The sequence below is a fragment of the Gossypium arboreum genome, chromosome 6, assembly GCF_025698485.1.
Source record: "Gossypium arboreum isolate Shixiya-1 chromosome 6, ASM2569848v2, whole genome shotgun sequence".
NCBI classification, from domain to species: Eukaryota; Viridiplantae; Streptophyta; class Magnoliopsida; order Malvales; family Malvaceae; genus Gossypium; species Gossypium arboreum.
Window position 1 is genome coordinate 132146442 of NC_069075.1, and position 17565 is coordinate 132164006.

At 38.4% G+C, this 17565-nt stretch overlaps 1 protein-coding gene across 1 annotated transcript; it reads left to right on the forward strand.

Moving 5' to 3' along the window:
- The first annotated feature begins 14752 nt into the window (after positions 1-14752).
- On the forward strand, positions 14753-17225 carry LOC108486138 (GTP-binding nuclear protein Ran-3). The gene is made up of 8 exons (XM_017789981.2): positions 14753-15148; positions 15261-15330; positions 15682-15738; positions 15843-15960; positions 16251-16340; positions 16421-16600; positions 16694-16771; positions 16868-17225. Exons 1-8 carry the CDS (start codon positions 15146-15148, stop codon positions 16935-16937), a joined length of 666 nt encoding a protein of 221 aa, XP_017645470.1. The 5' UTR covers positions 14753-15145; the 3' UTR covers positions 16938-17225.
- Positions 17226-17565: the final 340 nt, after the last annotated feature.

Consider the following 17565-nt stretch of genomic DNA (forward strand, 5'->3'; position numbering starts at 1 on the left):
CAAAAATAAATAATAATTAAAGGAAATTAAATAAAAACCAAAACTTATTTAAAAGCCCAAAGACGATCACCGTGGCCACTCTGAATCCCCTCCGGCCCAAGTCCCCACATCAAGGCTCACTGCAAGGTTAAGGAAAGGGGTGAGTTTGGAAACTCAGTGTGCAACAAGCCCTTTCGAGCTCAAAACAATAACGACTGTTGGGCTGAGCCCAAATCCAATCTCAACATGTCTTGGGCCATAGCCCTTTTTCATATTCATAACACCTGGTCAAGCCTTTTCATATTTCATATTATTGGGCGAAGCCTTTTATCAGAAAGCAGTATGGCCCGTAGGCCCATTTCAATATCACATGTAATGTCAAATGAGAGAATGCAAGCCTAATTGGGGAGACTACTCAACTCACCATCCGCTACTCTCCACCCGTACCAACCAACACACCATGTGGGGATTAACTCGACCCACCCCGCCACAACTCTCCACTGGCAGCATAGCTGCTTTATCATATAACTGGAGGCCTAGCCTCTTTTAATAACTGGGGCAAAGCCCTTTTAACAACTGGGGCATAAGCCCTTTATCATAACTGGGGCATAAGCCCTTTAATAACTGGGGCATAAGCCCTTTAATAACTGGGGCATAAGCCCTTTTGCACTTCCTCCATCCATATAAAAACCCAACCCAATGCATTTATGAACATCTCGTGTGCATATCATACATATCATGTGCATATCATACATGTCATGTGCATATCATACATATCATGTTTATCAAAATCCCATGCATTAAGTTCATGTATAAACCCTAGGGGTATAATGGTCATTTTTACCTAGGGGCAAAATGGTCATTTTCATATTATAAGGGTAATCTTGTAATTTTACCAAAATTAGGGTTTCCATGTTCATTAACGGTTACAAACAATTCATGGGTGCAAACAGTGATTACGGCCCATTTTTAGAAAACGAGTTATTGGGCCAAAAACCCCTAATGGGCCCTACTCAGCTGATTTTGTCATCTAGGCCCATTTAGCCTATATCCATAACAATATTAACAGTCTTAACATGCAATTTAACATATTTCCGTTCTCTACCAATTTTACCCAAAGCGGGCTGAAAGCCCAATGGGCCCCACTTCTACCCTCGAGGCCCAACTTACCAAGAACGCCAAAAATCACATTCTTACCGTTTCCATCGTTCTCGATCATCGTCTCATCGATTCTAACTAACTAGTGAGCGTTCGCTTGCTCACAAGTCCTCGAAATGCCAAGATTTCGGCATTTCGACTTTTCAGCATTTTATCGCTTTAAACTATGAAAAAGGGTTCGTTACACACCTGTTTTGCGATATTCCTTGACGAGATCTCCTATGCGATTTCTCCTATAATCAACCACTTAAAGATTATACCATGTTAATATTAAACTAAATCGAAAACTTCCTATTATCGTCACTTACACATTCGGCCACCATCCATAATGGCCTTAGGAATCTTACCTTTGTCGCGATTGATGACTAGGTCTAGCCACTCCGGTGATCCAAGCTACTCCAAGTCGACACTACACCTTGCTGCTCCTCCACTAAATAAACCACAAAATATTAAAAGAAGACCCCATAAGTCTATACCCATATTGACCATCTCCCTAAATTTGGGGTTTGACTTTTGGCCAAAGTTACACTAGGAATTGTTTAGAGTTTGAACACTTACCACAGTCTTTCTCCTCTTGAATCCGGATGCCTAAAAGGTAAAGAAATCGAACGCCAACTATTGAAAAGGAAAGAAAAGATTGCTGGTCACAAAGAATCGGCACCCCTATCTTATTTGATTTGACTTTTTGCGGACTTCTAGAGAAATAGAGATAAGGAAAGAAATAATAAATGAGTGGAGGAAAGTAATGGGCTGGTTTTGAAAAAAACGGAGAAAAGATGAGAGGAAAGATGGTAGATTCGCTAGGGAAGAAAAGAAGAGAAGAAAAGAAGAAAAATAAAACTAAAACAAAGGAGAAAACGGCACAGCTAATACCCTTCTGCCGAAATTACTAACCTAAAACCCTTCTGCTGAATTCCCCTCTCTAACCCCTTCCAAACGGTTAAGCTCTATCCTTCTCTCAAATTCCTAAAATCTCTCCCCTTATCCCTCCTTAATTTATGCATTTGACTTGATCCAACTCCCCTCTTACAGAATCCACTTAGGTTCCAACACTTACCCTTCCTGCACATGAAAATAAATACTCTTATTTGCCAACACAGGGAATCGAACCCATGTCCTCCTCTATGCTCCACACGCCACCTTTTTTAGGAGCTTAGTGGCGTCACCCTTGCCACTTCACCAAAGCTCTTTTTGTGATACATTTTACCCACAACTTAATATAAGGGCACCTAGCCAGAACCCCTAACTCCTAAGTCCAAAATTTAAAAATTCTACCGGGTTTTGGCCAACTCATGGGCCTTCCATAAGCCCATTTACATACCCAAATTATGAATTCCATCATCACATACCAAATTTTAGAAATTTACTTAAAATATCAAGAATCATGAAAAACACGAAAATCGAGGATGTTACAACTCTACCCTCCTTAAAGAAATTTCGGCCTCGAAATTTACGATCAAACAGTTGAGGGTATCACGACGCATTGCCTCTTCGGTCTCCCATGTAGCTTCTTCCTTGCCATGGTTCCTCCAAAGTACCTTCACTAACGGGACTGACCTCCTTCTCAACACATTGACATCATGATCAAGTATTTGCACAGGTTCCTCTTCAAAGGTCAAATCCGACTGTACCTCAATTTTTGCAAGCGCACGATATGAGTTGGGTCGAACGATATCGCCTTAGCATGGACACATGGAAGACATCGTGAATGCGATCCAGTTCTGGAGGTAACTCTAGCTGATAAGCCACCGGCCCTATCCGCTTGATGATTTGGTAAGGCCCAATAAACCGTGGGCTCAACTTACCCTTCTTACCAAATCTCAAAATCTTCTTCCAAGGCAAAACTTTCAAAAAGACCATGTCCCCTACCGCATATTCAATATCCTTACGCTTCAGATCGGCATAAGACTTTTGTCGATCCGACCTCTTTAACCGCTTCCTGATCACCTTAATCTTGTCTTCAGTATCTGTACCAACTCTGGTCCAAGTATTTGCCTTTCCCCCAATTCTGCCCAACAAGTAGGCGAACGACACCTTCGCCCATATAGTGCCTCATATGGAGCCATCTGAATACTTGCTTGGTAACTGTTGTTATCGCGAACTCCGCTAATGGCAAATGGTCCTCCAAATGCCTCTAAACTCAATAGCACAACCCTCAACATATCCTCTAAAATCTGAATAACCCTCTCTGACTGCCCATCCGACTGAGGGTGAAAAGCCGTATTGAAATCCAATCGCGTTCCCAATGCCTCATGCAACTTCTGCCAAAATCGAGATGTAAACCTTGGGTCTCGATGCGAAATTATCGATCTTGGCACACCATGCAACCGTACTATTTCCGCCTCATACAATCTGGCCAACTTCTGAAGTGAGTAATCGGTTCGGACAGGTATGAAATGAGCAGATTTCGTGAGTCTATCCACAATCACCCAAACCGAATCCTTCTTAGAAGGTGTCAACGGCAACCCACTCACAAAGTCCATAGTTACCCTTTCCCACTTCCAAAGTGGTATCTTTACCGGTTGTAACAATCCCGAAGGTAGTTGATGCTCGGCCTTCACTTGTTGACATGTCAAACATCTTCTTACAAATTCGGTCACTTCTCACTTAAGCCCAGGCCACCAATATTGCTCTCGCAAGTCGCGATACAACTTACTCCCCCCTGGATGCATAGCACAAGGTCCATTATGTGCCTCTTTCAAAATCATCAATCTCAAGTCGAGTCTTTCAAGATACAAATTCTTCCTCGAAAACAAAGAACTCCTCACTATTTAACCCAAAGTCGATTCTCCCCTTCTCAACTTGTCAAACCGAGAAACCAACGCCTCATCCTCCAACTGTTGCTTTTAATTTGTTCTACCCAAGTCGGTCTTACTTGCAACTCCGCCAATAAACTTCCGTCGTCATACAAACTTAGACGAGCAAACATCGCCTTTAATTCCGCCACAGCTTTTCGACTTAGCGCATCAGCCACGACATTCGCCTTACCTAGATGATACTCGATCGAACAGTCATAGTCCTTTAACAACTCTATCCACCTTCGTTGCCTAAGATTCAGCTCCTTTTGAGTCAGCAAGTACTTAAGACTCTTGTGATCCGTATATATGATGCGTTTCTCTCCATACAAGTAATGCCTCCATATCTTAAGTGCAAAGATTACCGCCAATTCCAAGTCATCGTAGGGTAGTTCACCTCATGTGGCTTAAGTCGTCGTGAAGCATACGCGACCACTTTACCCTCTTGCATCAACACTTGACCCAAACCTACATGTGACGATCATTGTACACACAGTGAAATCCTTACCGGACTGGTGAATCAAAGCGGTGCTTCCGTCAAAACCTTCTTCAACTTCTCAAAAGCCTTTTTCGCTTATTTGTCCAAACAAAAGGTGCTCCCTTCCTTATAAGTTTAGATTAGCGGGTCGCCAACACGAGAAAATCCTTCCACGAATCTCGATAATAACCCGCCAACCCCGAAAACTTGAATCTCATATCGACTCGGTGGCTTCCATTCCAAAATTGCTTCAATCTTTCGAGGGTCCACCCGATCCCCCGGCAGACACAACATGCCTCAAGAAGGTAACTTCCTTCACCAAAACTCGCACTTACTAAACTTTGTATAAAGTTGCTTCTCCTTAACACTTGCAGCACTACACGAAGATGCCCATCATGCTTCTCTTCCGTTTCCGAATACACCAAGATATCATCAATAAAAACGACTACGAATCGATCCAAGTATGGCTGGAATTCCCGATTCATCAAATCCATGAATCTTTGCGGTGCATTAGTCAACCTAAAAGGCATTACCGAAATTCGTAATGACCATATCGAGTCCTAAACGCCGTCTTATAAATATCCCCCTCTTTAACTCTTAATTGATGATATCCCGACCGAAGGTCGATCTTAGAAAACACCGAGGCTCCTTTTAATTGGTCGAACGGATCATCGATTCTTGGTAACGGATACTTGTTCTTGATAGTCGACTTATTCAACTGCCGATAGTCAATACACATTCGCATAGTCCCATCTTTCTTCTTTACTTAACAAGACTGGTGTTTCCTCACGGGAAACACTTGGTCTTATAAACCTCTATCCAATGACTCTTGAATCGAGCTTTCAATTCTACCAACTCCTTTGGTGCCATCCTATAAGGCGAATGGACACGAGAGAGTATTCGGTAGTAAATCGATTCCAAACTCGACTTCTCTGTTCGGGGGTAATCCAGGGAGTTCATCTGGGAATACATCCTAAAATTCCTTAATAGTCCTAACCGACTCTACCGTTATCTCCTCAAGTCCCGTTTGACTTACAAGGGCCAAGTACGCCTCACAACCTTTCCAAATCAACTTCTCGGCTCTTAAAGCCAAAACAACATTGGACAAATAATCCCTTCGTTCCCTTATGACCATTATCTCCTCATCTTCGGCAGTTCTTAGTACCATCCTCTTTGCCGCACAATCCAACGTCGCCTTGTGCTTAGTTAACCAGTCCATTCCCAAGATAAGATCAAAATCCCAAAATGGCAGCTCCATCAAATCTCCTTCAAAGATTTTATCTTGTGTCACTAACTGATCGCCTAAAAATTTTATCTACCTTAACCGAATGTCTCAATGGACTTATCACCGATACCCCACTCACGTCTTCTCAGAGCAGATCCAAAGCCCCAGATACATCACAAGCAACATACGAGTGGGTAGAACCCACATCAATCAAAGCAGTATAAGGCATGCTATGAATGAAGAACGTAGCAGTTATAACATCAAGAGCGTCACCCTCCTCACGACGTCGTGCGGCATAAACCAACGGCGGTTGTCGAGCCAAGATGTCCAAGACCTCGCCAGTGCCCCACGTCCTCGTCCATTACCATTGCCACCTCTACCTTGCCCACGACCCCTCGTGGTGGTGGTCCTCCTCGGCGTGGTTGGACATCCCTTTGCTCTACCGCTAGCTCTCGAAATGTCCTCCGAGGACACTCTCGAACTTATGCTCCTTAGACCCACATCGAAAACATGCTCCAGTTCGTTTCTAGCACTCCCCCATATGCACCTTACCACAGTCCCTGCAAACCTGCGGTCTATAAGTATTCTCGCACCGCCAGACTTTGGTTCCTCCATTCTTGCTCTTTTAACATTTCGATTCGCGGCACTTGAGGGTCTAAAATCCCTCTTGAATCTGGGTCGCTCCTTCTCACGATTCTGTCATTCAGTCAGCTTCACCTCCTCGGCTATCTTAGCCTTTTCTACTAATGCAGCAAAACCACGCTCCCTCTGTGGAGCTATCAATATCCTAAGCTCATCGCGGAGACCATCCTCAAATCGGACATGCGCTCATATTCGGTTGCCACTATGCCACTAGCATATCGACTCAGCCTAAAAAATTCTGCCTCATATTCTCGCTACTGATCTTATCACCTTGAGTCGATTAAGAATTCCTTCCGACGAGCATCCACATAGCTTGCTCCAACATACCTCCCTTTAAAAGCGATTTTGAACAATTCCCGTGTTACTTGCTCAATCGGGTACTCTCCTTACGGTGATCCACCATCGGTATGCCTCGTCACGTAGCAAATGACACGACTCCTTTCACTTTTGCTCCATCGAGCGATCTAGATCGTCCATGATCCGCTCTGTTGTCTCCACCAATATTTCGCCACATTTGGGGCTACTCCAGATACACCCCTAAATACTTACGCTCCGTTGGCGGAGTCGCTCCGATATAGACCCCTATTCACCGTCCCAAGATTAGCTCCACCACTCTTTCTAAAACCCTTAACATGGCTTGGGATAAGCGTCATCCCCGCACTCGATCATAAGACCCGATCTCCGTTGCTTTTAAGACAGATGGCCCTCACTAGCCTATGCCCCGAGGATGAAGATTCACTTGCACCCTTCCGCGACCACGTCCGCGGCGCCCATCCTGAGCCCTTATTGTACTCATTTCAATTTTACATTTACGAGTTTTATGAAATTAGTATAACGTTCCACTGTTTATTAAGAAAATATCTTATGAAGATATAGCAGTTCAAGGATTGTTTTCGTATCGTCGTAGCCTAACTACGCCTCTCATTCCTACTGTTTACTGACTCTACCCTAGCTAAAGTATCATAGTAGGGTCTCAAAGACTATTCATAATATCATATATCGTAAAGAAAATATACTTACAGACTTGGTGCCGGGATTCAGCATGCCACTTCTTTCTCCAATCTATTTAGAACTTACAAACCATGTTTTGATCATCGAAAATAGAAATTTGAAAACTTTGATTTGAAAACTCCCTTTATTTTGAACTCTTGATTTAAAGCAGAAAAATCGGTACCTTTTAACATATATTCTCATAAAACATCTTTAAAATAAACTTTTCAAAAACCATTTCCAAAAATACCCTTCTTAGGCTTAAACTTTCAAAAAATTTTCGGACCCGATCCACAGCCGAGTTGTTGCAACTTAGCTCTGATACCACTAAATGTAACACCCCAAACCCGGCCCAGACGTTATGGCCAAATCTGACGTGCCACATTGGAGTTAAAAATCCGTGTTTCGTTTTAGTGTTTTAAAAGCCATATATTTTCTTTGAGTTAACAAAGTGTATGGAAGCTAGGCACCGGTAGGTATCCGAGGCAGAGGAGGTGAGCCATGAAGGTCGCTTAAGTACCAAGCTCTTTGATTGGATCCAATCTGAACATGCCCACAACCATAGCCACACTTTGTTATCTTGAGTTTAAATTTGATTAAGTGGACGTCTTTGATAAATCAATTAATCGTGGCGTTGAGATATTTTAAAAACAATTATCGTTTTGAAAACACGTTCTAAGTCTAGCCCATTTGAATAATTATTAACCAATTTTAAAGTTATTAAAATTAAAATAATCCGAAAAGAAATAAAAGAAAAGTTAAAATTGGCCTTATTACAACCCAAAATAAATAATAATTAAAGGAAATTAAATAAAACCAACACTTATTTAAAAGCCCAAAGGCGATCACCGTGGCCACTCAATCCCTCCTACCAAGTCCCCACATCAAGGCTCACTGCAAGGTTAAGGAAAGGGGTGAGTTTGGAAACTCGATGTGCAACAAGCCCTTTCGAGCCCAAAACAATAATGACTGTTGGGCTGAGCCCAAATCCAATCTCAACATGTCTTGGGCCATAGCCCTTTTTCATATTTCATAAACACTGGTAGAAGCCTTTTCATATTTCATATTATTGGGCGAAGCCTTTTATCAGAAGTCCAGATGGCCTGTAGGCCCATTTCAATATCACATGTAATGTCAAATGAGAGAATGCAAGCCCAATTGGGAGACTACTCAACCCACCATCCGCTACTCTCCACCGTACCAACCAACACACCATGTGGGGATTAACTCGACCCACCCCGCCACAACTCTCCAATGGCAAAGATTTGCTTTATCATATAACCGGAGGCCTAGCCTCTTTTAATAACTGGGGCAAAGCCCTTTTAACAACTGGGGCATAAGCCCTTTATCATAACTGGGGCATAAGCCCTTTAATAACTGGGGCATAAGCCCTTTTGCACTTCCTCCATCCATATAAAAACCCAACCCAATGCATTTATGAACATCTCGTGTGCATATCATACATATCATGTGCATATCATACATGTCATGTGCATATCATACATATCATGTGCATACCATACATATCATGTTTATCAAAATCCCATGCATTAAGTTCATGTATAAACCCTAGGGGTATAATGGTCATTTTTACCTAGGGGCAAAACGGTCATTTTCATATTATAAGGGTAATCTTGTAATTTTACCAAAAATTAGGGTTTCCATGTTCATTAACGGTTACAAACAATTCATGGGTGCAAACAGTGATTCTGGCCCATTTTTAGCGAAAACGAGTTATTGGGCCAAAAACCCCTAATGGGCCCTACTCAGCTGATTTTGTCATCTAGGCCCATTTAGCCTATATCCATAACAATATTAACAGTCTTAACATGCAATTTAACATATTTCCGTTCTCTACCAAATTTACCCAAATGGACCCGAAAGCCCAATGGGCCCCACTTCGGCCCCTCGAGGCCCAACTTACCAAGAACGCCAAAAATCACATTCTTACCGTTTCCATCGTTCTCGATCATTTTCTCATCGATTCTAACTAACTAGTGAGCGTTCGCTTGCTCACAAGTCCTTGAAATGCCAGGATTTCGGCATTTCGGCTTTTCGGCATTTTATCGCTTTAAGCTATGAAAAAGGGTTCGTTACACACCTGTTTTGCGATATTCCTTGACGAGATCTCCTATACGATTTCTCCTATAATCAACCACTTAAAGATTAGACCATGTTAATATTAAACCAAATCGAAAACTTCCTATTCTCGTCACTTACACATTCGGCCACCATCCATAATGGCCTTAGGAATCTTACCTTTGTCGCGATTGATGACTAGGTCTAGCCACTCCGGTGATCCAAGCTACTCCAAGTCGACACTACACCTTGCTGCTCCTCCACTAAATAAACCACAAAAATATTAAAAGAAGACCCCATAAGTCTATACCCATATTCGCCATCTCCCTAAATTTGGGGTTTGACTTTTGGCCAAAGTTACACTAGGAATTGTTTAGAGTTTGAACACTTACCACGTCTTTCTCCTCTTGAATCCGGATGCCTAAAAGGTAAAGGAATCGAACGCCAACTATTGAAAAGGAAAGAAAAGGTTGCTGGTCACAAAGAATCGGTACTTCTATCTTCACCGATTTCGACTTTTTATGACTTCTAAGAAATAGAGATAAGGAAAGAAATAATAAATGAGTGGAGGAAAGTAATGGGCTGGTTTTTGAAAAGAAACGGAGAAAAGATGAGAGGAAAGATGGTAGATTCGCTAGGGAAGAAAAGAAGAGAAGAAAAGAAGAAAAATAAAACTAAAACAAAGGAGAAAAGCAGCATGCCTAATACCCTGCTGAAATTACTAACCTAATACCCTTCGTCAATTCCTTCTCTAACCCCTTCCAAAGCAGCTAAGCTCTATCCTTCTCTCAAATCCTAAAATCTCTCCCTTATCCCTCCTTAATTTATGCATTTGACTTGATCCAACTCTCCTCTTACAGTAATCCACTTAGGTTCCAACACTTACCCTTCCCGCACATAAAATAAATACTCTTATTTGCCAACACAGGAATCGAACCCATGTCCTCCTCTATGCTCCACACGCCACCTTTTTAGGAGCTTAGTGGCGTCACCCTTGCCACTTCACCAAAGCTCTTTTGTGATACATTTTACCCACAACTTAATATAAGGGCACCTAGCCGTAACCCCTAACTCCTAAGCCCAAAATTTAAAAATTCTCTAGGGTTTGGCCAACTCATGGGCCTTCCATAAGCCCATTTACATACCCAAATTATGAATTCCATCATCACATACCAAATTTTAGAAATTTACTTAAAATATCAAGAATCGCGAAAAACCTGAAAATCAGGATGTTACAGGACGACGTCGTTTCAATTAAACATTTAGTGGTGTTTTATAAAAGCGTCGCTAATTCTCAGTTTTTGCGGCGTTTTTTACGAAAGCGCCACTAATTCTCTATTTTTAGTGGCGTTTTTGTAAAAACGCCGCTAATGCCTCTACACACAAATCATAAAACGACTTCGTTTTGCCTTATTTGAATTTTTTTTGCGGCGTTTTTTACAAAAACGCCACTAATGCATTTAAATTTTAATAGTTTAATTATTTCTTAAATTCCTTTTAAACTAATTTTGTTTAGTTTCAAACAATATATCTAATTTGAAAAAAATTAAATTATATTGAATAATTATTATTTAAATATTTAATATTTAAATTTTAGGTAAATAATTTCTAATAATTATTTAAAACATGAAATGAATTCAAATAAAATATATATATATATATATATATATATATTCAAAACCATTTATGATAAAAATGAACTTGACAACCTTGAGAAAAAATGAAAATTTTTAAAACATTGGGTTTTTATTAAAAATATTTTTAACTAGGTGTGACCAATACTTATAAAATTACATTTCATAAAATAAATTTTTTTTTCTGTCCGTGAGGATCCCACCAGAGCGCCTTCTACTTCTAATAGGCCATGAACTAGATCAGAATCATTCTCAACGAACCCATAAGAAGTGATCCCATGCAAGAAGGCCCGCTGGATCTATCAAAATTCAAAGCCCATCAAAGACTCTCCTACATGAAAGGATCTGAGTCCATCCAAATGATATTAAGCAAAATCCTATTCTGGAAAGAATGGCAAAGTAAGGGATTTAAGTCTGCTCAGAGATTTCATATCTCTCCCACGTGTGATTCATCCTAACAACTATCGATTAGGTTTTTCTACCAAAATCAAGATCGAGAAAAGGAAGTTTTCCAATCATTGACTCAAACCCATTGGCGAAGTCCACTCAGCGAAATAAGGGGGTATTTATGGCAGAACGGGCATTATTATCTGCATCTTAAAATTAAAGTACTTAATTAAAGTATTTAATTAAAGTATTTTAAATTATCTGGGAATATAAACATATACATCGTAAATACATGTATAAACATGAGATCAAGTATTTAATTAAACCACACTACGAGCACTCCAAAACCTAGATTCAACCAGAACATCATTTAATCAATTAACCCTTAAACCCTAGCACTAACCCTTATAGCCTTAAACATTAAGACCCTAAACCCTAAATACTTTAAAACAGTACCAAACCACAAACAACAAACTAATTTAAAACAATATACCCCAAATCCAAGATAACAAACCCGGCCCATACCATTAACTTAATATATATACTATACCATTGAACCGGCCTAAACCATAAACTTAAAATATATTCTACCATTGTACCCTAAACCATAGGCTTTAAACCTTAAATATTAAACCCTAAACCTAAAAATAAATTTAATCAATATTAAGTACTGCTTCCACAATTTATTATAAACATAAGCTTTTACATTAATATCTATATATATATATACACATCAACATCCATATGATTTTTTTGGGGGGGTTGGGGTTTTGGAGTTTATGGATTAGTGTTTATGGTTTATGTTTTAAAATTTAGGGTTTAGGGTTTAATGTTTAAGATTTAAGGGTTTACAGAAAGCCATACAACGTCGATTTTAATGACTTAGTAACTTAAATAAAATTTGTAAATAGTTTAGTTATCAATTTGTAACTTTTCATAATTAAGTAACAAAATGAAACTTTTTCATAGCTAAGTGATGAATAGTGTAGTTTATATTTTTTATAAAGTTAGCTTTAAATCTGAAAATAATTAAATTGAATTCAAAATAAAAATAAGAAAATAATATGAAAATTAAATCAGATCAAACCAAAACGAGTGTCGGTTACCCTATTAAAAAATGCCTGCTCAACTTTTTGCGGCATTTAGACCAAAAACGCCGCTATTGATCAGTGTTTAGTGGCGTTTTGGATAAAAACGCCACAATTGATCAGTTTTTAATGGCGTTTTGGAGAAAAACGCCACAATTGATCAGTTTTTAGTGGCGTTTGGGATAAAAACGCCGCAATTGATCAGTTTTTAGTGGCGTTTGGGATTAAACGCTGCTATTGATAAGCTTTTAGTGGCGTTTGGCGAAAAACACCGTTATTGACCAGTTTTTAGTGGCGTTTTGGCCAAAAACGCCGCTATTGACCAATTTTTAGTAGCGTTTTTGCCAAAAACGCCGCTATAGTTTAGTTTTTAGTGGCGTTTCGGACAAACGCTGCTAATGTTTATTATTTGCGGCGTTTTTTGTTAAAATGCCACTAAAAGCGCCGCTAAAAGTTTATTTTCCTGTAGTGTACTAATACTTTGAAACATATTATCGAATGTCCTTGGTAGAAAACCTAGAATTTAAAGCTACCTACGGAAGTGAAAGATTTTGTGTGGCGATGTTTATGCCGATTTGTTCCATGTAAAAGTTGATTAATGGACAAGGGTTGTAATATCGATCTTAGTTATACGAGATGTGGTGCAATTGAGAGTCTCGATCGTGTTAGTCTCTAGTGTCCTAAAGCTGTCCAAGTGTGGAATATTGCTGGCATAAATTTTTCGTTTACATCTAGTGCTGACGCTAATTGCAGAGATTGAGTACTGGTTATTGCATAGAGTTACGGTTCCATACAAGTTTTATCTTCTAAAATTATATTGTTTGCTGAACAATTTCTGCAAGATTGGAAAGACACTCAGGGGACTTTTCAACGGGTGCAGTATTCCTGTACGATGCATATAGCAGCTCTTGTGGTCTGGGAGAAACTGTCTGCGGAGAGGGTAAGATGCAATGTCGATGGAGCAATCATTATAGACAATACTGGTAGCTTTGTGAAAAGTTACACTAGGTTTCTATCATACTGTTCTGGAGCCCCATATGATGGACGTTATGGCTATAGGATAAGCTTTATATTGGTTATGATCTTTGAATGTTGACTATGTATTCTTGGCAAAGAGGTTATAAATGCATTGATTATGCTTAGGTGGAACATTTTTTGAGTTTGATATTTTAATCCAGGATGCCTGTGGTTGAAATCACAATTTTAATATTTGTCCTGTGGTTCATTATCTAGTTGGAGCCACTTTTATCTCATACAACTTGTTTTTAAAGGGATTATCCTCCTTTTATCTCTTCATGCAATTTTATATTTTGATGTTTCTTCTACTACTTCCGATGAATGTCCCCCAATCTCATTGGTAAGGCTTCTTGCTTTCTTTGTTTTTTTCATCAAGTCTTATTTTAAAAAAGATTTTAGATTGGGTTATGAGTGAATTTTTAGAAAGTCTCTTGTTTAACTTAGAATTTTATTTATAAAAATAATATTATAGTAACAATCAATAGATTTTTGTATATATTTCATGAGAAAGAAGTTTATTTTATAGTCGAACTGTTTATTTTTTTAAAAAATATTCGTGTAGAATAATAGGGATGAAACCAAAAATTATTTTAAGAGGGATCAAAATTAAATTATAAATTTTAGGATAGTAAAATTTAATTTCATCATTTTAATAGCTTTATATCTTTATATTTTTAAATAATTAAATCAAAATTTTATTAATTTTAAAAGTTAAATTATAATTTGAGAAAAAAAATTAATGTAACTAAAACGCCTACCAACCTCTCTAACTACACCGCCCTGTTCGAGAGATTAATCACCTTACAGCAACAAAAAGAATGGATATTTAAAGCTTAGTTGGAATAATATTATTTGAAAGATCTTTTAGATTTCAGTTTTGTTTTCTTAAAATATTAAAAAATTAAAGAACAGGTGTTTAGTTAAAATGTTAAATATATATATTTTGGAAAACGAAAATAAAATTGTATGATTTATTATATATTTCATTAAAATGTTTTTAAAACTAAAAGATTTGTTTTTATATATTTTTAATATCCGTTTTATTGTTTATTTTAAAGAAATTGGTGATTGTTTACTTCGAACAATATTACTTTTAAACCGTAAATTTAAATATGGATTTGAAATTTTAATATATCTTGCGATTATCTAAATCATTTTGTTGATGAGTGTATTACTCTTTTCGAAATTATATAATAACTGAAATGGGAAAATTGAAAAAATAAAAAGAAAAGAAGGTTTGAATTTGCTTTGAAATTAAGCTTGAGCTGGCATACATTTCTATCTACGATATAAAAAGGAAAAAGAAATTAAAAAAGAAAACCCTTGCTTTCTTTCCTATGGTATTCACCAAATTACCATCCACTCCCTCAAAAACCGGAAAAAGGCAGTAGCGCGGCATAATTGAAGTGGACCCCAAGGGAAACATGATTGGGCGGTAGATACGAGATGAGGAGAGGTGGGGAAGTAATCCAATCCAACGGCAGATAGAGTTGCGTCAATTTAAAGCCGGGGGGGTCTAAGAGTAAAGAGCTTAGACTCTCAAAAGCCCTCGCTCTTATAAACCCTTTGGCTATCGCCGTCTCCCAAATCGCTCTACTCCGATTTGCTCTGCTTTCGCCAAACAAACGCAAGATTTGTAGATTCATTTCTCTTGTCTATCTGCCTCCGTATCAATGGTGAGCCCCTTGCTCTTTCTCTTCTTTTTTTGTTGTTCTCGGTTTCTTAACTATAATCTAGGGTTTTAGTATCGAGATAGATCTTTATTTTTTTCCTTGATTCGTGGTGCAGGCTTTGCCAAACCAGCAAACTGTAGATTATCCGAGCTTCAAGCTCGTTATCGTCGGCGATGGAGGAACTGGTAATTTCATTTTTCTTTACTCGTAGATTGGACTTTTAAGGTTTTAATTCAATACGTTTGATTATGATTGTTTATGAAATTGTCGGAAATTCGAATTTTCGTTTTATTTTCTCTTCAAATCGTTATTATTTGACGCTGATAACTTCATGTTTTGAATTTTATAAAAATAAAGTAAAAAAGAGTATCTAATACGGTTTCATTTCCGAGGTTTGTGATCTGAATTTGTTTGGGATCTCTTAGATGTATATTTTTTAACATTCTGTTTTTGTTTTAGTTATAAAAAAAAAGTTTATTTTGTTTAAGTGAGCGCATTGTTTCGGACTCTGCTTGAACTTTCTGTGATGGTTGCAGGAAAAACTACCTTCGTGAAGAGGCATCTAACTGGAGAGTTTGAAAAGAAATACGAGCGTAAGTGTTTTAACAAGCACTGTTTTCTGGCGTTAGTCCTGTTTGAAGCAAGACGTGTTTGATTAGGTGGTTACGTAAGTGATTTTATCTTTTTGAATGTACAGCAACCATTGGTGTGGAGGTTCATCCCTTGGACTTCTTCACTAACTGTGGCAAAATCCGTTTCTACTGCTGGGATACTGCTGGACAGGAGAAGTTCGGTGGTCTCAGAGATGGTTACTAGTAAGTGATGCTATTGCTTGTACTTTTTCCTATAAATTGTTGAATTATCTATAGTCATTGATGAGTAATGCTGATGAATGTTTTTTCTTTAAATTATCGTTATATTGACATTGTGAAGTAATTCTTTTTTTACTTATACTACAGCTTTTTCATGACCTTTTCTTTTATGAACCTAAGATGTTATACCTATTTATTATGGCTTATCGTTTTATATCTGTCAGGCATCCCAGAAACTTAGTTATTGCTTTGTTGAGTGTTTTTCTGACGTTTTAAATATTTATGCGTTGCAGCATCCATGGGCAATGCGCCATAATTATGTTTGATGTAACTGCCCGGTTGACATACAAGAATGTTCCAACATGGCATCGGGATCTTTGCAGGTGTGTTAGAAATGACAGTCTTTACCCATTGATGATTTTGTGTAACAGCTTTGTGTAACAATGTTGTTTTGGTAATGCAGAGTGTGTGAGAATATTCCTATTGTTCTATGTGGAAACAAGGTTGATGTAAAGAACAGGCAGGTTAAGGCAAAGCAAGTCACATTCCACAGGAAGAAGAATCTGCAATACTATGAAATTTCTGCCAAGAGCAACTACAATTTTGAGAAGCCTTTCTTGTACCTTGCCAGGAAGCTTGCAGGGTAATATAGAACATTGCTTTTGTCGTGCAATTGATGATTTAATGCCGATGCTTCGATCAATGTCTAAAATGGGTGTTGTTTTGATGATATTAGTGATCCTAATCTTCACTTCGTGGAGTCTCCTGCACTTGCTCCTCCTGAAGTACACATTGACTTGGCTGCACAGCAACAGTAAGATAACCCTCACTGCAAACTGATTTTGTATCCATCATTTATTCTCACCCGCATTCTATTGAAAACTGATTGGATTGATTGGTTTGTTGTTAGGCATGAGGCTGAGCTTGCAGCAGCAGCCAGTCAGCCCCTTCCAGATGATGATGATGATGCATTTGAATAGAGAGGGGTTTGAGTTGCCAGAGAACCATCAACAATTTCTGCTGCTTTTTCATTTTCACTCCTGTCTGGATGTGTGCTCTCTCATTTTCGTATTTAAATTGCAAGTAGGGAGGAGTGACGGAGGATGAATTTGTAGTGTAGGATTTTACGAATATAATTGTTGTTATGGTGGATCTTTGGTCGTGTTTTCGACTTTTGCTTTTTGTTGTTATGGGTTTTGCTGCCTTTAGTGAAATCTTTATGTTATAGTTACTCTATATGTTTTTGAATATGAAATTCTTGAGAAGAATATTGGAATTCCCCTTTGCTCTCATTGTCATTCGGTTCTTCATCTTCCCATTTCCGTTCCTATGTAATTTGCTTAAAAATGCCGTGAGGCCCTCTCATCCTTTGAATGAACATCGGCCGTTAAAGCTCCATTTTGGCTTAATCTATTTTGTCATATTAGTATATTTGCAGCATTAGTATTATAATGTTATATTGGCCCAACACCTTAGTAAAATAGGTTTACGTTTCATGGCCATTGTATATTCTTGAAAAGATTAAAAGATTTAGGGTCATTACTAATTAAAAGTATTTGATGTTGATTGGTAATAGGCAATCAAGTAGATTGAGGCGGGTTCGATCCT